The sequence below is a fragment of the Heloderma suspectum genome, chromosome 1 (assembly GCF_057233095.1).
Source record: "Heloderma suspectum isolate Gila_16-S chromosome 1, 16-S_ref, whole genome shotgun sequence".
Lineage (NCBI taxonomy): Eukaryota > Metazoa > Chordata > Lepidosauria > Squamata > Helodermatidae > Heloderma > Heloderma suspectum.
This window is the reverse complement of record NC_139458.1, coordinates 299,284,197-299,306,784: the sequence shown is the minus strand read 5'-3', so window position 1 is coordinate 299,306,784 and position 22,588 is coordinate 299,284,197. Positions and strand designations below refer to the sequence as shown.

Below are 22,588 nucleotides of genomic sequence, written 5' to 3'. Positions count from 1 at the left end.
CTGAAACTATGAAGGAAATCTATGGTTGTGCGCCTCAAGAGTTCTCAAGAGGGATTTAGTACTAGTGAATATTTGTAGCTAAAGTTGTTCACAGCCCTATGTTTTAGGAGCAACCATGATTCTTCTAGCAATAAGATGAGAGCCAGGAAGTATAGGAAAACTACTTAAATGAAGTTATTGTGTGTGGCTCAGTATGATGGAAACAGTGGACATAGAAATAGAATTTTGGAAACATTAACATCTAGATGGAGTTAGGCCTTTATAAAGTGCCCCAAATGGTTTCCATTTCGTAGTGTGCATTATGCTCTGGCAGAAATGAAGCACTAATGATTTCCAGGACATGGATGATGGAGTCTCAGTTGCTTCTGGAGAGACTGGACACCTTCACTCAACACAAATAGAATGCCTTGGCCATTTTGGTTACATTGCAGACAAAGGAATTGCTTATAATGTTGATAACACCCATGAATTCTTTTTATTTATTCATCTATTTTTTTCAGATGTACTTGCTGACGTTCTGGCCAAAATAGGCTGTCAAGGCAATTTGCAATAAAAAATAAATAAAAACAGAACATCAGCAACACAATTAAACAAAACATCAACTATAAAACATCAAACACCAAAGATGTCAAAGCAGCAGCGCCAGTGTCAAAACAGATAAATGTAATGTCAGCCATTTGGACCAGTCCTCTGAAGAAGAAAAGTCCTCTGAAGAAGAAAAGCTTTTTGCCATGTTGCTGAAAATTCATAAGCCTATGTGTGTAAAATTCTAAAGCAGCCTCCCCCAACCTGTTGCCCTCAGATGTGTTGCACTACAACTCCCATCATGCTGGCTGAGTATGATGGGAGTTGCAGTCCAACACATCTGGTGGATGCCAGATGGGAACAGCTGTTCTGAAGAGCAGGCAGGGAATGGCCGTGCTCCTCATACTTGTCCACCTTACATCTGAAGGGTAGAGCATTTAGAACAGAGACTCACTTGATCATGTGCACATATGGGAAAGTAACTGAAAGCCAAAACTGTTTCAAAATCTGTGTAATATGCTTCCAGTGGCTGGCATATGTCTGTAAGCTGGGCTGTCTCATTCTGGACCAAATTCTAGGACAACGTTTACTCAGTCCTATAGAACATCTCACATTTCCTTGGAGCTCTAATGGCAAGGATGGGAATATTTGGCCTGTATTTCTTAGAAATAACCCTTTTTGCCTGTTTCTAAGAATTCTTGTGAAGAAAACACACACTAATAAATGTATATATACATCCTCTTGTTAATTTGCTCTTGCACGCTAAAGTCAAAACCTCCGTCTCTCAGTATATTAAGGGAATGTTAAGGGAACCATTTCTATGTAAAATATATTTGGGATCAGGGTGCTATGCAGTGTGTGATTCATAATACATTATCTGACATATGGAGGAGTATATATGAAAGTCACATTTAGTAGGAAAAATGTCTTGTTAGAATTTCCCAGCAATACGAGGCCAGCATTTTCCACTTAGTCTTTGTGGCTTGCTTGGAAACCCAAAGTGCTATTTTATTCAACAAAAACATAATACATTTAATACTGCAGAATATCTTTGGTCTCCACAATTCACATTTTTTTTTTAGTAATTGACATGTATTATACTTTATTGCAAATAAATTACTTTCCTCTGCTATTTAGTACATATCCTAGTTTAGTTGATAACTTTCAAACATACAATTATTTTTGCAGTGTTTCCCGTACATACATTTAGCTCTAGTCTTCCAGAGTTAATAGTTGAGAATTCACTATATCTGAAGATACTTTAAGACTGAAGTCATGCTGTGGCAGAGGCTTGAAGTAAAGTAGCCAATGTAAAGTGGCCTGTGTGTTTATATTATATTAAAATATAGAAAGAAAAGCCTTTTATTATGAAACATGTGCACATTCTATTAAGACAATTTTCCATACTTTTTCCCATTTGGATTGCATTTCTATTCTTTATTTGAATGAAAAAGCCACATTTTGAGAGCAGAAGTTTTACTGAAGAATGAAAAAAAATCTGGTGTGTAAGTTACTTCCAGCCCCTTTCAGTCTTCCAGGAAAATTGTTCTCCTGGGGTTCAATTTCAGGCCTAAACCTCTATTTAACTCAGTGGTTTCAATGAGATTTTCAGGGTGTAAATCAGGAAAAATCTTGAACTTCCAGCTTTATTAGGGCAAAGTGATATTGAATATTGCTTGTGAAGTTGGGTATACCCCTTGTGAGTATATAACACATATGACCTTACTATAAAGTTTCATATTTAAATCTCTGTTTGTGCAACCAGGGCTAATTTATAATGGTTTAAATATGCATGCTAGAAACTTATACAGAGAATGGGAAACAAAAATACATTGTAATGAGAAGTACAATGACAATGTATTTTGGTTCCGAGGTCCTTGTTCAAATATCTTCTCAGTTTAAACAAGAACATCTACAGGCTTCATATTACTTACTCTAGAGCAGCCAGCTGGTGTTGGAGTATCTGTAACAGTCACTAGATTTTACACCCCTGTGTCTTCAGCAAAGCCCTTTTGAGATCAGTTTTAGGAAATCAGTTAAAATTGACTTTGGAACAATATAGGGCTATGCTATATTATGTATGTACATTCAGTGTATGCAAAGGTATTCTCTTGGTTTTTAGGCAAGAATAAAATTGTTGATTCTTACCTGAAAGAATCAAATTCTTGATTCTCTAGAATTTGTCTTCTAAAATAATAAATATATTTTATATACATTGATTTTGTTGTGTTTGATTTTATTTCATGGCCATTTACATTGCCTGTTCCTGTTTTACCACAGTATTTATTGGCTGCATCTTAATCTGCAACACGCATTTTTCTCCCTTTCTTGCAGAACGTGGCTCTCCTCATGACTTGATTACTAGAGACATAACTGATACTACTGTTGGACTGTCTTGGACTGCAGCTCCAGGATCCGTTGATCATTACAGAATTGTATGGAAATCACTTTATGATGATCAGTCTGGAGAGCAAACAGTTCCTGGAAATGTAATAAATGCTGTACTGGAAAACCTTCAGCCTGAGACTAAATATAAAATTTCAGTCTTGGCTTCTTACAGAACTGGAGAAGGATCTCCTCTAGAGGGACAAGCTACAACTGAAGGTAGATAAAATACAGAATTATTGGTAAGACGGGACCCACATTTTTTAAAAATTACTCTGTGGGAGGGAAACAAGTTCTGGGTGCATATTTTATGATAAATTATGCTTTAAAACCTCCTCAGTATGTTTGCTTCCGCTTTATTTTACATTGAAAAGTGTCACCAAGTTCCAGGTCTGTGAGAGTGGATGATGAGAAAGAAACCACAATGAGAGTTACTTGGCAACCTGCACCTGGAAAAGTTGTCAGCTATCGTGTAGTTTACCGACCCCGGAGGGGAGGAAGACAAATGGTCACAAAAGTGCCACCTACCTCCACCACAACGGTATTGAAACGTCTTCAGCCTCTGACCACTTATGACATCTCTGTCATTCCAATGTATAAAACTGGTGAAGGAAAACACAGACAGGGTGAAGGAACAACAGGTACATATTGTTCTACACTGGATGACTGTAGGTTTTTAAAAAATGTAGGTTTACAATATGCCAAAGTCAATAGCTAGTTTAAGAGACTGTAATATTTTATCATCAATGTGTTTCTTTTGAACCGTGTCTTATTTATTATTTCAGCTGCTCTTAAATATGCCCCCTATCTGCTGCCTGAGGTGGCACTTCTCCAACCTTGTCAGATGTGGTGTAAGCCACCTGTCACCTGCAAGCCACACAAGGGCTGTGCTGATCTCTGTGCTAATCCTCGCTTAATCCGAAAGACAGATGGGGGATTAGCAAAATTGGCACAGATCACACAGAACAAACAAGGAATTGATATAGGATCCTTCTGGCACAAATTCCCATGCAGCTTTGTACCTCTTTGTAAAGTTCTGCTTCCTGCACATATCACTTAGCATCGACTTACAGGGCCAATAGTAAGTGCAAACTGCTGCCCCTGTGGCAATTAGAAGTTAGGTTCTTGGATTTGCCACTGTTTTATGTGGGATTTTAGTGGAGCTCAAGGCTTAACCTGAGCCAGAATTCAGCAGCACTTCATCTCAGCAAATGTTCTCAGTTCCAAGGCTCAGCCAAGGAACATGTGTAAATTATTAATAAAGAACAAAGTCCTTTATTAATACATTCCTCTGCTAACCAGCCCTTAGCACACATCTGGGGTTTAGGGGAAAGTATTTCACTCTGATTAGAGGGTACAGCTTCAACAATGACTTGAACCCTCACAGCTCTGATCTTAGAAATTAAGCAGTTGTTGCACGTTTAGCACAAGCACTCTTGTTAGAATAGTAAATTAGGTTTGATGCTGTTCTTTCAGAGGCTCCAATTATGAATGGTCATAAGAAGTGCTGATAGAGTAAGCCTGATGCAAGAACAGTGGTTCGATAGGATGTTATAATTACATTTTGTTATCAGCAATCTATGATGTGGGCTCACATTCTCTTCTTAAGATACTAAATATAGTCTTGGCATCCTGAAAGCACTTTCTGTTTGAAGAGTTTAAAAGGCAAGAATGTGTCTGTTTCATCCCCTACCAAAATCCTTGGCTTTTGCTTTTTGAGATTAGACTGCAGCCTTTTGAGCTAAAAACAACAAACTGCACATGGGATAGCATTCAAACCAGAAACAAAAGTTGGCTAGGGAGGGAACATATTGTTTCCTGAACCAGTAGCATATTATCCCAGTGCTCTTAAATCTGCATTGGCTGCACTTCTTGTGCAAAATTGGTGCTGACCAGATTTAAGGTGTTCTAAATGACTTGGGTCTTGATGCTTTACTGCTTAGCTGTTCTTTTTTATCTTGCCATAGCTATGACTAGTGGATGTATTTTGAATTGTTTCAAAAGTGAGAACAAATAATTTGTGATGCCTTAGAGATGAGCAGGTGGCATAAACTTTTTTCAGTTAGAGAGCCAACTTCATCAGTTACATGAAGTGTTCTCAGTTTCCAGGCGTGCGCACACACACACACTATATATATATACATGTATGTATGTATGTATGTATATGTTTATCTGTTGAATATAGCAAATGTTTTATTTCTTGGGTGTTGCTTCTCTGTTGCAGCCTCCCCATTTAAATCTCCCAGAAATCTGAAGACATCTGATTCTACGATGTCAAGCTTCCGAGTAACCTGGGAGCCAGCCCCTGGGGAAGTGAGGGGTTACAAAGTAACTTTCCATCCACGTGGAGAAAACAGACGCCTTGGAGAATTAATAGTTGGGCCATATGACAACACAGTTGTATTGGAGGAGCTCAGGTATTGCTGATCATAGCTTTCTTCCATTTCAGTATTTTTTCTTTAGGCACTATTCAGACAAACCTAAGCACCTGTACAACTGAAATCCCATCCCAGAGAGGCATATCACACTAATGATACAATTCTATTTTTATTGTTTTAAATCTATTTCATTAGCCACCTTAGATACTAAAGACAGAAAAGAAATATTTGAAATGAAATAAATTTATAGGACCCTCTAGAAGGTCTATAAAAATCTTCTGCTTCACCTTTGCTAGTTGATGCGATGGTTTATGTTATTAGCTGGTTTGATGATCTAGGTGGGCTGAAAGGTAGGTTAGAAATCAAAAGGTCAATAAAAAAGGTCTTAGGAGTCCTTAACATTTTGATGGATCATTTGCATATTTAGTTGAAGAACTTGAATAAAATATTATTCAGTTGTAATAAGCAGTGCCCTTCCCCAATAATGATCTTCTATTCATAATAGAGAAGCTGAGTACATGAGTTATTTAGTCTTAAAAATCCATGTAAGGGAGAAACGGAGTAGTAAGTGTCTTGACTAGAACCAGGAAGCCCAGGGTTCAAATCCGCACTTAACTCCAAAGCTCTCTGGGTGCCTCTTGGCCAATCACAGCCTTACCTACCTCACAGGGATGTTGTGTGGATAAAATAGATAGATGAGAGAGAAACCATGGATGCTGCCCTGAGCTCCTTCAAGGCAATGCAGGATGAAAATGGAGTAAATAATCTATATAGATGACAAAATGAACCATCTGCTCACAGCCTAATTTGATTTATGTATGCATTTTAATTGTGCAGGGCAGGCACTTCCTATAAAGTCAATGTTTTTGGAATGTTTGAAGGGGGTGAAAGTGCGCCATTGATTGGAGAAGAAATGACTACCCTTTCTGATGCTACTGTGGTGCCATTTTTATCTACAGGTAAATATAGCTTTAATGAGGAGCATTGATCAAGTATATTTCTTAGCTGGTGTATGTTTTACAAAATTGGTAAAAGAAACTGTTTCAGCACAATTAATTGATACAGTTATTTACTTGCATGAATCACTGTACAATAAATGGTCTGCTTTTCATGAAGACCACTCCTTAGTCTGATGATCACTTTTAAAGATTCCCATTCCCCCCTCCCTCCCCAGTTTGTATCCACCTTTATAAAAAGGTTCTACCTTTTTGAGGAAGACTTTTAATTAATTAATTATTGGCCAATTTCACCTGATATTTACAAGCCATGAGTTATTTATACATCAACTATGAGTTAATAGTTACGAATTACTTGTACATTGTCAAATCCATGAAGAGAGAAATCCTTCTGGGCAGCTGTATTCCAAATGATTTCCACAGCACATGCTGCAGTATATGGAGTCCATAAAGAGTTTATATGCCACCAGCACTGTGCTTTTCTACAGAAGCTAGAAAATAGTCTATGTCCCTCCAGCAAGGAGTTTGAAATATACAGTTCTTTTAAAGACAATTATATTAAAGTTTAAATCTTGGTGCAACTGCAAACATTTTACCATATACCTGTGCTTACTAGAACTGAAGAACTGTTTCCCAGGGTGCATTTAGGAGAGGAAATGGCCAAGATCCAAGCAGCTACTTTTGATGTACCCAAGGGCTTGGGCATACCCAGTGGAATGTTTGACTTTTTTTCCTTTGAATGGTAGAGTCCCATGACAAATTAAAAATTGCTTTTGAATATCCCCTGAATTTTAAAAGGGTCGCCATATATGGTGTGTGTGTGTGTGGGTGTTTGAGAAATCCCAAACAAACATGGTCAGCTGGAACTAGTTGTGTAGTTTTTTGGATCTGTGCCTGTATCTACAGTTGAATTCTTGAGGCAGTAATCCTAATTCCATTCACTAGGGAGTAAGCCCCGCTGGACACAGTGTAATTTACTTCTGGTAAAACATACATGAACATTCACTGCTGTAGCTGAAATGCTGACATGTGTTACATAATATGTGGCAGCATGCTGTGAGTGAAATGGGAAACAGTAGTTAACTGATACCTGTAGAAAATAATACCACCAAATATATTATTTATGCTGGGTTGCATTGGGTTCCCTCCTAATAATGGAAGGATTCCTTCTGCTGATGTGGAAATAATCTGGCTAAAAGTAAGTTCCAATGATTCTAAAGTAATTTTTCTAAGTCCTAAGAGATTCTAAGTTGCATATGCGCTTATCTCTCTCCCATTGAAATAAATGGGACTTTAAAAGTGCTTAATTTTGGCTGGATCATGCCTCATGTTTATATTATTGCAATCTCCATTTGTTCCTACAGCATTATGTCCTGCAACCCAAGTTATTATTATTATTTTTTTTAAAGCAATGAGGTAAAATGGCAGCCTTTATGGAAAAATTGTGGAAAAAAACCCATATGCTACACTGTGTGAATGTACTGTCTGTCTATATTTAAAAACATTTAAAACTATCTGCCAGGATTTTCAGGTGGGAGAAATTTTTAAAAATCCAAAAGAGTTTATGGCAGTGATTATTCCATATGTGAAACCTTTCAAATTAAGGCCAAGGTCCAAAGGACCATGTGCATTGTTCTGCATGCACATCAGGGATTTTCTGGGCCCCATCCTACTGTAGACTCTTGCTTCCCCCACTGCCAGCCACTTCTGAGGGTTGAGGCATGTGGTGTGACTTGGGGGAGGGACGTGAGGTAACTTGGGGGAGGGATGTTATAGGTTAAAGGGAATTGGTGAACAACACCCCTTGGTGAGCATGGGAAAATAGTTTCCTTTCACACATGAGATCCCAGCCAGTAATGGTAAGTGCATGAACTTTAATATAAAGTTTACCCTACTTCATGATTTATAATTGTATTGATTAAAGATGAGTATTATATTTTCTATGCAGAAGAGGATCATGCTTTTAAATCCTCAGGTACCTGGAGTAGTTCTATTCATGAATCTACAGTATTGGATCAGTTATGTGGAACATAGATGAGATCACTCTTTATTTCAACTCTGATGAATCTGCCTGACTTTACTCAATGAGATTTCTTCCATGTAAAGACCAGAAGCTATGATGGCATGAAGCCAGAAAGTTTTGCAGCTGGTAACATGATCTCCAGAGGAATAAGGAGGAAGAGTACATTTTTTACATTCAAATGGCTGATGAAAGGATCATTTAAACACTTGTGTCTTTCTGCTTTGCATAAACTCACTATGATTTTCAGCATGTGGAAAGTGACATGATTCTTATTTTTATCCCATAGATGGAAGGTCCCCAACACTGTGTGCTTTCTTTCTGAAACACTTAAATCTCTGTATAAATGTTTGTTTTCATCACTTCCAGTTCTTTTGTGTGTTTCTCTGTGTTTCTGTCTTATTTATGTCATGCTCTTTCTCTTGCAATTTAAATTGTGCAAATTTCTGCACCATCTGCATTAATTGACCGTATTCCAGTATAAATTTAATGATGTCATTTATCTCCATGTATGCAGCATATGTATTGATTTCTCAAGATACTAAACACTCATCATCAGAGTATTTTCTTAGTGCTTAAGTATCTTGATTTTTAACTGTTGGAAGATATACAATAATTAAATATTCATTGTCCAGCTAATTTAAGTTTACTTATTTGTTTATTAATTTTGCTATAAAGTTCTCTACTACTCTACTTAGGTCCAAGCTAGGTGAAGCCATTACAGAAGGAGCATTATGACTAATTTTGTTAGCTTATGAAACAAAGGCAGTGCATATGTGCACATACATCACAATCACATTTTCTAAATGAATATCTGTGACCTTGGAAATCCTTTCACGTTACAAGTGGGACTATGGAATGCTCATAATGATGTTAAAGTTGCAATGTATAGAGAAGAACGTCAGACAGTTAAAGCCTGTATCATGGAGAGTGTAGAAGAAGACAGGAGAAAACAGGTGTTAGGTTGGTGCGACTAACACATTTTTATTCTGATTGCTGTGACAGGCCTGGAATGTATAACCAGAGCAGAAGCAGATATTGTGTTACTGGTGGATGGCTCATGGAGCATTGGTCGGCCAAACTTTAGAACAGTCCGAAACTTCATTGCTCGCATTGTTGAAGTATTTGATATTGGTCCTGACAAAGTACAAATTGGTAAGTCATGAAGATACTGGATTATTTTGGGTGTTGTTGTTTCAAGACATTTTGTAACTAAATTATATTCCCCCCCCCAGCCCTTGCACAATATAGTGGAGACCCCAGAACAGAATGGCATCTCAATGCACATAAAACCAGACAGAGTTTATTGGATGCTGTGGCCAATTTGCCATATAAAGGAGGCAACACCTTAACAGGTAGGCATTTTGCTCCTGATTTCCACATAAGCTACACTAGAAAAAAATGACTTGCAATATTATATGGTCCAGAAAGTCATTATACTGTCCTTTATATGGTAGGCAAAGCAGTTTGCATATATCCTATAATAGGTGTGCAGCTAGTACATAGTAGATAAGATGACAAATGTTGTTGTAGACCTTATTGTTAGAAGGATTCTCTATGGGAATGCATGCATCCTTCACTGATGGAAGGATGAGAGGGGAAAGCCATTGTAAGTAAGATACACGAAAGGTATGAATTACATTGATAAGGAACAGTTCAGAATGTGGAGGAAGACAGAACTGGTGAGCGACTAGTCTTGCTTTTTCTGTCCTCCTAATCAGCCATAGGTACCAGTATTTTTAACTAATGTTTACTATGAGATAAATAACAGCTTGTGGGTGTCATTTTGATTGGGAAAATCACATGGAGAAGGATGTTAAGGACTCTCCCTTGCTGCTGCTCAGAAGAAATTGGCAGATCTCCTGCTGCATTTCCGTAAAAAAACAAAAAAACAAAAAGTCAACTCAGATCTCTCATGTAATCTGTACTTTGGCCTGTAGTCCCACAGGGGAATGGAAATTCCTGTTCCATCTTGTGAAAAGAAATGGTGGAAGGTTTCCACCATGGTTGGTAACCTAGAAAGAAGTGCCTAGGTAGGGCAAAACTGCATCCTATGAATATTGCTATGCTACTTTTGGAAGGCCTACCTTCTAGGCTAGAAAATGGCTAATAAATAATACATCTCTCCCCCCCTCCCCCCTCCCCATGAATGCGTGTGTGTGTGTGTGTGTTATTTCAGGAATGGCCTTGAATTTCATCCTAAGAAACAACTTTAAAGCAGAAGTTGGTATGAGGCCTGGAGCTCGCAAAATTGGGGTCCTCATTACTGATGGCAAATCACAGGATGACATTATTTCTCCATCACAGAAACTGAGGGAGATGGGAGTGGAGCTTTATGCTGTTGGTGAGTATCATGTGGAGTGGCAATAAATATAGAAATGAGTTGAAAGACCAAATCTCTCATTCCCCCTTATATGAATTATAAAATAGTCTAACAAATACCCTTAGGTTATTTAAAAAAACGTGTTTTATTTCATGATCTTTTTAAGGTATCAAAAATGCTGATGAAAATGAACTGAAGCAGGTTGCATCAGACCCAGATGAGACTCATGTTTATAATGTTGCAGACTTCACCCTTCTTGTTACTATTGTTGATGACCTCACTATAAATTTGTGCAATAGTGTAAAAGGTCCAGGTATGTTTCCCATTTAAGTTTTTTTTTTAAATTTCCAGCCTTTTTATAAATTTACCCTTAATATACTATCTGCTTATTTTTATTAAATTACTTGCTTGGAAATTTCACAGCTGCTACGTATGAATACAGTTGTGCAGGACATCTGGGTCGTTTCCTTTTTCTGTTAGAAATAAACTAGCAAGGCAGCCTTTTCACAAACTGTTTTCCAAGGCATCCAGCATGTGGATGCGTGTATGTGTGCACGTGCACACACGCACGCATGCACATATGCACATCCCCTGCCTGGAGAAAGAATGCATCTTGGATTTTATAAGATCTTGGAACAATAATGCCATGTAGGGAAGTTTCTCACTTATCTGTTGCAGCCCAGCTCCTGTCTGCACCTCTCAGGTAGTATCAGAAGCTTTGGGCTATGTGGGAAGTACCAATCCTGCATCCCCACATACAAATACTACCCCACTTTCTGGTAAGAGATATATACTGGCATGAGAACCACTCGTAGTATAGATGAACCCCCACAACGTTTCCAAAGTTCCTGATGTTGTCTTTGCAATGCAGTAAGGAGCTATGCTGCATTGGCTGTTGTTATTGTTCAGTTGTTAAGTCGTGTCTGACTCTTCGTGACCCCATGGACCATAGCACGCCAGGCCTTCCTGTCCTCCGCTCTCTCCCAGAGTGTGCTCAAGTTCATATTCATTGCATCAGTGATGCTATCTAGCCATCTCATCCTCTGCCGTCCCCTTCTCCTTTTGCCTTCAATCTTTCCCAGCATCAGGGTCTTTTCCAGGGAGTTTTCTCTTCGCATTAGGTGGCCAAAATATATGAGCATCAGCTTCAGTATCTGTCCTTCCAATGAGCACTCAGGGTTGATTTCCTTTAGGATTGACTGATTTGACCTCCTTGCAGTCCAAGGGACTTGTAAGAGTCTTCTCCAGCACCACAGTTCGAAAGCATCAATTCTTCGGCACTCAGCCTTCCTTATAGTCCAGCTCTCACAGCCATACGTTACTACTGGGAAAACCATAGCTTTGATTATGCGGACCTTTGTCGGCAAGGTGATGTCTCTGCTTCTTACTATGCTGTCTAGGTTTGCCATAGCTTTCCTCCCAAGGAGCAAGCGTCTTTTAATTTCATGGCTACAGTCACCATCTGCGGTGATCTTGGAGCCCAAGAAAATAAAATCTGTCACTGCTTCCATTTCTTCGCCTTCTATATGCCAGGAAGTGAAGGGGCCAGATGCCATGATCTTAGTTTGTTTAATGTTGAGTTTCAAACCAGCTTTTGCACTCTCCACTTTCACCCTCAACAAGAGGCTCTTTAGATCCTCTTCGCTTTCTGCCATTAGGGTGGTATTGTCCACGTATCTGAGGTTGTTGATAATTCTCCCAGCAATCATAATTCCAACCTGTGATTCATCCAACCCGGCGTTTCTCATGATGTACTCTGCATATAAATTAAATAAGCAGGGTGACAATATACAACCTCATCGTACTCCGTTCCCAATTTTGACCCAATCGGTTGTTCCATGTCCGGTTCTTACTGTTGCTTCTTGACCCTCGTACGGTTTCTCAGGGGACAAGTAAGGTGGTCTGGTACTCCCATCACTTTAAAAATTTGCCATAGTTTGTTGTGATGCACACAATCAAAGGCTTTAGCGTAGTCAATGAAGCAGAAATAGACGTTTTTCTGGAATTCTCTTGCTTTCTCCATGATCCAGCGAATGTTGGCGATTTGATCTCTAGTTCCTCTGCCTCTTCGAAACCCAGCTTGTACTTCCAGTAGTTCTCGGTTCACATACTGCTGAAGCCTAGCTTGCAGGATTTTGAGCATAACCTTGCTGGCATGTGAAATGAGCGCAATTATACGGTAGTTTGAACATTCTTTGGCATTGCCCTTCTTTGGAATTGGAATGTAAACTGACCTTTTCCAGTCTTGTGGCCACTGTTGAGTGTTCCAAATTTGTTGGCATATTGAGTGCAGCACTTTAACAGCATCATCTTTTAGGATTTTAAATAGCTCAGCTGGAATACTGTCATCTCCACTAGCTTTGTTGTTAATAATGCTTCCTAAGGCCCACTTGACTTCACTCTCGAGGATGTCCGGCTCAAGTTCAGTGACCGTACTATCATGGCTATCAGGGATCTTTCCTGTATAGTTCTTCTGTGTATTCTTTCCACCTCTTCTTAATCTCACCTGCTTCTGTTAGGTCCCTGCCTTCTTTGTCCTTTATCATGCTCGTCTTTGCACAAAACTTTCCCTTGATATCTCTGATTTTCTTGAAAAGATCTCTAGTCTTTCCCATTCTATTGTTTTCCTTGATTTCTTTGCATTGTTCATTTAAGAAGGCCTTCTTGTCTCTCTTTGCTATTCTCTGGAAATCTGCATACCACTAAACCATTCAGGTATGACCTAAATCATATCCCTTATGAATATACAGTGGAGGTGACAAATAGATTTATGGGATTAGACCTGATAGACAGAGTGCCTGAGGAACTATGGATGGAGGTCTGTAACATTGTTCAGGAGGCAGCCGGCAGCTAAATCCATCCCAAAGAAAAAGAAATGCAAGAAAGCAAAGTGGCTGTCTGATGAGGCTTTACAAGTAGCTGAGGAAAGAAGGGAAGCGAAAAGCGAGGGAGAAAGGGGAAGATATATCCAACTGAATGCATTGGCTACTACACCACAAAATAACATGAGAAAGGTCCTCAGGAAAAAAAAAAGGTCTTCCATGGCAGGCTTTGAATGGATACTCATGAACACTTTTGGCATGTTAACACGATATGGGCAAATTTATTATTTATCTTTGGGATGGATTTAGTTGCTGGCTGCCTCCTGAACAATGTTACGGTCCTCCATCCATAGTTCCTATGGATGGATCTCCTATAGAGCTCTTATCTGTGCATCATATACATTTCAGTTCAATAGGTACATAGTTTCAGTACCTGTATAAAAACAATAAATACATTATAGGAATGAGGGTCTTCCTACAGCAATTAAAAATAAAAAATGGTTGACATAAATTATTGTACTGCATTTCTGTCTTTGATAAATCTGATTAAGACTTTCTAACATTGCCTTCCTTTTGCATGTTCTCACATGATAGGAGATTTGGCCCTACCACCCACCAATCTAGTTACTTCCGAAGTAACTCCTGGTTCCTTCAGAGTGTCTTGGACTCCACCTTCTGAGAGTGTTGATAGATACAAGGTTGAATATTATTCCGCCACTGGAGGCACACCTCAGGAGGTCAGGGTTGGAAGCTCTATTTTATGTTTTTATTTTTGTGTTTATTTTGTATAGCTGAGTTTTATAAGTTTTGGAACCAGTTCATAAAAGTATGTTCATCACCCATTGACTGTAGTTCAGGAGTTAAATCCAATGCATAAATCAGCTCTTTCAGATTAATCAACAGATGGAACTCCCGTATCAGCTCAAACACAACTGAATTATTCAACAGAAACAAGTCACATATCTGACTGAGACATATCAAGTAATAAATGTGTGTGTGTGTGTGTGTGTGTGTGTGTGAATCAGCCCTTAGACACTTGGATACAGAAAACTCAGCTGGGTTATACAGTGCATTCTATATACATTTAGCTGTGTGTGATTGTTTAACCCTCCATCAACAAGTGGGGACAAATGCACCCCGGCAGTAATGCGGGAGGGGGAAACTATTGTGTGGAGCACTGCTAATAATAGCAGTCTTAGCAGAAATAGCTGGGGGTTTACTTTACTTATGAGGTGGCCCAGGAGTGTGTGCGAGTATCCTGTCTTCCACTGTACAATCATCTCTCTGGGAACCTGTAGCCTTCTCGGCTTTCCGCACTTCCTTTAAACCCTGGGGGAGGACATCATGAGGTATTTCCTCCTATACAGTTCATTTTTTTTTCCAGATCAGGAAGTTCAGGCAGCCTGGGAGGCTGCAGAGCAATGGAGAGTTGTGCAATAAAAAGGACCCCCCCACGCACCATACGCACACATAGCACCCTTGGTCACCTCACAGGGATTAGGTAAACTCAAACACACACACATGCATGCATGCACTAACTATAAAACACCCCAAGAATGAAACAGAAAAATGGAAGCCTCTTTCACAATGGAAGAAAACTTTCTGGAAATTGGAGGACAGATTTTGGCACAGTAAAAGCTCCATCTCTTCCCTGGAGCTGGACAGAACAGGGCTTTCAGGGAAGTCACAGTATTATAAGCATCTAAGTTAGAGCCAAGATATATCCACAATCACCCCTCAGAAATGTAACATTTGGAAGACCCCGGGGAAGGTGCTGAACCTTGAATAATGACAGGGGCTCGGCTAAAATTTCTCAGAAGACATTCTGTCAGATCGTTTCTGAGATTTTTCTTTTCTTATCCTCCTAGAAATAAAAAGCAACTTTGCAGAATTTTCTCCAAATTTTCTTCCTTTTTTTTGTGGTGGTTGCCTTCCCTCTCTCCCCTGCACAATGTGCCAGAATAATGCTAAGTATAGAGAGCATTGTGGAAGATGCAAATTGGGGGCCAGACTGCCAGCACAGTTGCTGCTGTTGCCACTTGCAGTGTCAGCACAATAAAACTTGAAACTTTTACAAAAAAAGAAAGCCGCTGTGCTACAACCCCTGCCATTGGGGAGCCCTACCTGTGAGAAACGGTTGGAGAATGCAATTTGTGCACAGCTTTACACAGAACCTGAGGTAGGCATAGCTGAAGCAGGTATAGGGAACCTCCATCCCATTGGCCAGATATGGTCCTGAGGGCTTCCCCATCTGGCTCACCAACATTTTCTCCAAGTCCTGCCCCCTCTCCCAGAAGGGAAAAACTCTCATCTCTGATCAGCTGCTGACTGATGATAAGACCTTTTCCCTGCAGGGGAGAGGGAGTGGGGCTTAGAGCAGAAGTGGCTGCGTGATTAAGGGCTTCATCACACGGAGTTTTTATCCTGAGATTGAGATTGCTCCTTCACAGAAGTTTGCGAGATTGCTCCTTCACAGAAGTTTGCGGGCTCTTTACATGAGGCTGTGATCCTCCTCCACTAAATGCCCTTTGTTCCTTTGTAAAATAGATTGCAGATAATGAGCTATCAAATTACCCCGTTGTGTTCCGCTTCAGTTTCCTCCGTGAAAAGACTTAAAGCGGCAAGATGATGAGTGTGATCAATGAAAGATAATGGAAGATGGGCAGGTTCCCTACTTGTCATTCTGGCCGGGAATCCGCCCTTGCGGGGAGGTGATCTGTCCCTCCCCCTGGAATCCTAGCTGGCCAGCTCCGCTCTGGAGCGCCAGCAATATAGCCACCATTGCTGTATTGCTGGCTGAGGATTCAAAAGAATCCGGCCTCACTGGGGTCCGTGGAGGAATTCTTCAACATCCCTATGGAAGACTCAGATATGGGGAGAAGCTGGGGTGGAAGGAAGCACATGTAAAGGGAGTCAGTGGTGATCCTGCATTTAAAATGGAAGCAGAAAGCTCCATTTTAAATGCAGGCTTTTAGGCTGGTGTAGAGTTGCCCTAGGTCCTGCTTACTTCTGTGGCTTGTCCCATTGAGGCTTGTCTTGCTTACTTGTCAGTAGACATGCAGAGTTTTGCCCTGCTTACTTATAAGTAGACATGATGCTCATGCTTAATTCTGAGTAGACATGCAGAGGCTTTCCTGTTTACTTCTGAGTAGACATACTGTTCATGCTTGCTTCTCAGTAGACGTGCAGAGGCTAGGTACTTTAGATGCTATTTAAAAATGCTGCTGAGTGATTTAGTCTGGTTTACTTGTGAGTAGGCATGCAGAGGCATTTCCCCTTGTGAATAGACATGCAGAAGCTTGGTATTTTGGTATGCTTGTTGAAATTACTGCTGAGTGATTTAGTCTTGTTTACTTTTGAGTAGGCTTTGAATGGGTAATAATCACATTTTGGCCCTGGCCAGTTTGCCTCCCCCCCCCAGATGAAATGCACCCCCCTCCTGAGGCCTTTCTCAAGCTTAGAATTCAGTCCTCAGGCTGAGTGGCCCCTACTTGTTGCCTATAATAATATTTAAGGTGCTAAAAGTATCAGTGTTAACTGACCTCTTGAGTAATATTCCTTGTCATTTAAGTATTAACCTGGCAGATCTGCAACCAAAAGCTGGAGACAAAATTAAATCTGTAGTGTGAATGCATTACATTTTTTTTAACTAGAAGTTACTTTCCTTCTATACAATGATGTTTATATACAATTATATCTACCATTCTTTTATTTGTATGCAGGTCTATGTAAGTCGTTCAGAGACTTCTACTGTTCTGACTGGCCTCAAGCCTGAAACAGAGTATGTTGTGAATGTATTTTCTGTGGTAGAAGGTACTAACAGTGAACCTCTAAAGGGCACCGAAACAACTTGTAAGTGAGAATTCCAACATTATTTAATAATTCTTAAAGACTTGCAGATAATATCCAAAGCAAATGTATAACAAAGGCTAGTACCCAATGGTGTCCCAGTGCGAGTACTGGTTATCATGTTCCACTAGCAATAAACCAACACTTGTGCAACGTAATTACTACAAAGAGGGAAACTGGTGATTTGCTGCTGAAATATGGCACTGTTGTCAAATTTAGCAAATCTCCACTTTTCCCCATTGTGCTAGTCACATTGTATAAGTGTTGATTTATGCAAGTGCAATGTCATTAGTGTTAGCGCAGGGACACTTTTGGGTACTACCCAACGCTCTACCTAAAGTGGCTTGGATATGGAGTAGGGTGGGAGGGAGCTCCAAACATATAGAAGTCTTCATGTATTTCAAATAATAATAAAAATTGTAATCTCCTAATAGGGTGTGCATTGTTGCAGTGAAAAGCCATAGTATTCAGGGACTAAGAAGACAGGAGAATTTGAGGGACTTAATATTCTGTGATACAATGGGCAGAATGATCAGAGATTTGGTTGCTCAGACCAGAAAGTAGAGGGTGACCTGAGAAGTTATGTAAGGGACAAGAGCCAATCATATTACATGATCTTGTCAACTGACCTTTGTCAGTGCAGGTTTAGCAACCTGGGATTGTGTCAGTAGAGATTCAGTTCAGATGGCAGGCATTATTCCTGACAGTTATGTATAGTATTTTCAAAGGAGAACAACGCTATTTTCTGAAGGCCTGTACAGTTTGTAGCCCACCAAGCTGAATATAGGCCACCTGCCAGGTGCCTAACATCTTCCCTGTTACTGGAAGCCCAGGTAGACAGCAAAATCAGAAGCTTTATCAAGCAACATGTATGGGTAGGTGGTAGGCTGTGGTCACATTGGTGGATCAGCAGTTGTGCAGACTGGGGTTGTCTCCACGAGCAATTTACTGTGAGGTTGCTGTGTTCGGAGGTCGTTTGGGGCACATGATGTTGTGGCCATTCCACAGTCACCCCGGAGTTTTGCACCAAAAAAACAGTTTTTCTGAGACTACTTTTAGTCTGATTGTTTTCCTTAATTTGACTTTTCTGCACTTCTGTTGTGGTGCGCACCAACCCTCCACATTTATATGATAGCCCTGCCCAGAGGTGTGTCTTTCACCTGGCCATGACCTCACTGACCCCCGTCAAGAGTATTTCCCCAATGTTTTCCTTGCCTGTGTTTCCCCACTGTTTCTGCCATTTCGTGGCTGGCTGTCAGAGTTCTGAGCTACCTCATGGTATTTACTTCTCCTTGCCTACCAATAAACTCTGGTGGCCATCCCCACAAAGTATAGGTGTGCTGGGCAGCCTCTAACTTTTTTTAAAAAAAGCAAAGGATTAAAGCGAAATAGTGCATTAGCACTGCATTGCGAACCCAAAGTAAGTGCTCCAGGTTCATCAGCTACAGCCGCCTGTGGATTTAAACTGTATCGATCTTGGACATTCAAAGTTGTTACTGTGTTAGGGGCTAAGGGTTACACTGCTACGAGCGCGATCGGGTGAGGAATACATATACATGTACTTGGCCAGATAGCACTTCCAGAGGCACTTACTGCAGAATCCGCAGTTGCGCATTTAAAAGCTACCCCTATCGCACAATAAGCACATTTGTCCAGCAGCACCTATCCCCCTATCTCACTATAGCACTATCACGCATTTGTCCAGCAATACCTATACCCCCCTATCTTACTATCTCATTATAGCACTAGTGCTATAGTGAAATAGTGCATTTGTTCAGGAGTACCTGCTAATGCAGTACTGTGGTTTTAGACGGAAAGAAATGAAAAAAAAATGGGGGGAATTGGGCATAGGTTGTGGAGGCAGGTGCTAACACACACTGGCCAGAGAAAGCAGAAAGGGGGAACAAGGCGAGACTGGGAGGGAATGGGAGGGAGGGAACAGGTGGGGAGACTCCGTCCGGGAGCCACCCAAACAATTTGCAGTAAACTGCCGTGTGACCTGCCGAGAGCCCCAAGCTAGTTTTGGAATAATCCGGGCTCCATCTGCCCCAGATGGAGCAGATTAGACTCCAGTTAAAACAGCAGCAAAGTGGAGAGTGAACTAAACCCATCATGGCAGAGATCCCTCCCGGTTTACACAACAAAGAATACAATAGCTAAAAACTTCCCTCCCCTCATCCCCCTCAAATGACCTGTTACCATCTTGCTACAAAAAGCTGGAAGTCCACATAGGCTTTGAGGGATGACAAATGAAATAAATGTATAGGGGTAAACAGCTGAAGTGAATAATATTTCCGTTTTCACAGTGCCCATCCCTTCAGTTAGAAACTTGAATGCTTATGACATCACCTCAACCACAATGCGAGTGCGATGGGAACCTGTTGATGGAGCTACTGGCTATGTGTTATTATATGACCCTGTCAATGCCACAATACCAGCAATAGAAAAAGAGGTAACAACTAATTTAAAGAGAGGGGGGGGGGAGAGAGAAGGCATTTAGACTTGCTTCTATACACTTAAGCAGTAAGACATTTTTTTGATAGGTTATCAAACAAAGCATGTTGACTGAAGAATTACACAATGGCATTGGGCAGGAAACTTTAAATACAGTCTAAGACGTACAAGCCATTTTTAAATATAATTGCCCAAGTATGTTTTTCTTTCTGCTTTTTTCCTTTAAGGGAGCAATCCCATGGCCGCTAGTCAGCAGCTAGACAGCCATAGGATATCTTGTTTTCTGGGAACCCACCTCGAAGCCTGTGCTCCAGGGTCGGTTCCTGGAGAACCAACTTTCCCCCCACTTCCACACTGCCTCACAGAAATGCCTGGGCAGAAATGCCTGTATGACACATCCTATGTGTTATCCAGCAGCCTCCTCCCCTGCTCTGCCCTCCTGTGGCTAGACAGCTGAAAGTGGCTGTCTAGCCGAAAATGCAGGGTAGGAGGAGCATGGAGGGAACAATCCCCTCTGTGCTTCTCCTGCCTGCACTGGATAGGCGGTCGCCTCTGAGTTCGGAGGTGGCCGCCTATCTGCATAGGATTGCATCCTAAATGTCTTGTTTTTCTTTTTCTCTTTACAGATGCGTGTTGGAGCTTCAGTGAATGATGTAGAGCTGGTTGACCTGGTTCCCAACACTGAATACACCTTAACAATTCATGCAAACTTTGGTGACCTCACTAGTGATCCACTCACCACTCAGGAAGTCACATGTAGGAATAATGTTATTCTTGTTTTACATTGTTTCCTCTTGCTTCAGTAATGCTTTGCCTTAGAGATGATGGGTGAAGCCCAATTGCTTATGTAGGTATACCATTATTGGATTACTGGTCACTAACCCCCCCACGCTACTAAAATATAAAACATTGTGATAGCTTGAACCTCAGCCACCAAAAGTCAGTCCCTCTCCAAATATGTTCTAAAAAAATGCTCACATCATACAGTTTTCCAGGGGCAGCCACCTCTTGTACAGTCCTGGATAGCACAGGTTTACTAGGTTTACCAGAAGCATTTTCCTCGCCCCCCATATAACTGAAAGTAGTTTGAAAGAGGGATCATTGCTCATGGTATGTACCCTTGCCTATTTTTGTCTGTGAAAACAGTTTTTTGTGTTGTTTCAAAAACTTTTAAAACCTGTTTGAGCAGTGATAGTGGAGAAAACAATTATACATGTACAAATCTCTTAAAAACTACCATCTCCAGTCTCAGTTCCTTGGAAGGTATTTTTTACACACAGTTCTTCCTTCAATTCATTTTTAATATGAATGTAAATGCTATTTAGTCCAGAATACTTTACTACAGTGTTCCTTCTTCTGAGGAATGACACTTAATATTCTTCTGATTTTGTGTTCATTTGACAGTACCTCTAAGTGGAGCAAAAAGACTAAGGGTAAGAGATATTACTCACAGCAGCATGAGAGTCAATTGGGAACATGCTCCAGGAAATGTTCGTAAATACATACTGAGATACAAAGCAGCTGAAGATGATATAACAGAGGTAAGAGAATTTTAGCAAATATGCAAAGGTAGCTTAAGTGGAATATTAAAATGTATGGGTGTGCTTCAGATTCGGCCAAATTCTAAACCAAATCAGGTTGATTTGGATATATTTGGGAGATGTCCAAATTGAAACGGGACTCCTCTGAAGCGGACCAAACAAAATCTGAACACTCATGAAGATTCACAGACAGTGTGTCTCCAAAAATGGATATATTTCCCCCCAAGCGCTCCATATCACAAAAGCACCAGGGTGGGGAGAGGAGTGTAGTTTTGTGACTGGCAGCTTTAGCTTCTAACCACAGTGAAGTTTTACCAGAGGTCTCCAATCCCAGTGCTTTGGGGAGAGATGTTGAAGTAATATATCACAAGGCTCATCTGGTGTTCACTGCTCTTTGCTAGTTCTCTCTCCCAGGAACAGGAAGCTTTAAGAAGTCTGTGGGTGGAGTCTGTGGGACCTGGGGAGGTGTACTATTGGGTTCTTGCTTGGGAAATGGATCAAGTCCTTCTGCCTCTGCCACTGTATGATCCACATCTACCCTCCACCCCTGTGCTGTTACATTTTCTATGACTTTGGTGCCAACTGAGCAGAAAACAAAGAAGTCTTAACAGTTTTGCATTTATTGTAGCTTGCTGCACCTATCCTTCTGAAATTTTGTAGGTTTCTTGCCTAGGGACACTTCTATGACATGCCATTTTCACACAAATTGCCCAAAAAATATTGAGAAGGATTAGTTCATTAATCCTCCTCACACATTTGAACACTCCCCTTCCACAGAAATTGCTGAGATATCCTCCTGAGATTTTTGCAGGTTTCTTAACTAGGTCCACCTTTATGCAGTATGCCATTTTCATAACAATTGCCCTCAAAATTGTAGGAGAATAACCACATCCTTTTTTTGGAAACCCTCAAAAGTTGCTCTTGCACAAAGCTCCTTGCACCTGTTCATCTGAAACTTCACAGGCTTAATCCCTTCAGAAGGGGCAACTATCTTTGCAGATGTCATCCAGTTCTGCCAAGAACTTAAAAAGTTACCAATGGTTCCTTTTTTCTTTTCTTTTTTAAAGCAAAATTTAATGGAGTGTAGCACAAAAACTACTGGACCTATTTGTCTAAAATTTGGCAGGCATAATCCCCTCATAAGGAACTGCTATGCTTGCAAAAGTCATCCAATTCTGACAAACAGAAAAAAGTTATAGTCACTTCTTGATTTCCTATGATAGCCAATGGGAGGTATGAAACTCTGGATTTCTGACTCAAGATCCGGATTCAGACCCAAGTTGAAGTGGCTAGCTTCCGAATTGGCCCAAGTGAAGATAGGCTGTTTTCTGAATC

General features: G+C 40.5%; 1 protein-coding gene across 1 annotated transcript in view; it reads left to right on the top strand.

Moving 5' to 3' along the window:
* Nucleotides 1–22,588, top strand: part of COL12A1 (collagen type XII alpha 1 chain) — a 134,461-nt gene that overhangs the window by 29,598 nt on the left and 82,275 nt on the right. The window contains exons 12-24 of the mRNA XM_084826903.1: nucleotides 2,860–3,129; nucleotides 3,285–3,551; nucleotides 5,135–5,327; nucleotides 6,126–6,247; nucleotides 9,270–9,419; nucleotides 9,500–9,619; nucleotides 10,444–10,608; nucleotides 10,754–10,900; nucleotides 14,004–14,146; nucleotides 17,132–17,261; nucleotides 19,565–19,710; nucleotides 20,339–20,468; nucleotides 21,117–21,253. Of these exons, the coding sequence (XP_084683029.1) occupies nucleotides 2,860–3,129; nucleotides 3,285–3,551; nucleotides 5,135–5,327; nucleotides 6,126–6,247; nucleotides 9,270–9,419; nucleotides 9,500–9,619; nucleotides 10,444–10,608; nucleotides 10,754–10,900; nucleotides 14,004–14,146; nucleotides 17,132–17,261; nucleotides 19,565–19,710; nucleotides 20,339–20,468; nucleotides 21,117–21,253 (2,120 nt within the window). The remainder of the gene's footprint in view (nucleotides 1–2,859; nucleotides 3,130–3,284; nucleotides 3,552–5,134; nucleotides 5,328–6,125; nucleotides 6,248–9,269; nucleotides 9,420–9,499; nucleotides 9,620–10,443; nucleotides 10,609–10,753; nucleotides 10,901–14,003; nucleotides 14,147–17,131; nucleotides 17,262–19,564; nucleotides 19,711–20,338; nucleotides 20,469–21,116; nucleotides 21,254–22,588) is intronic.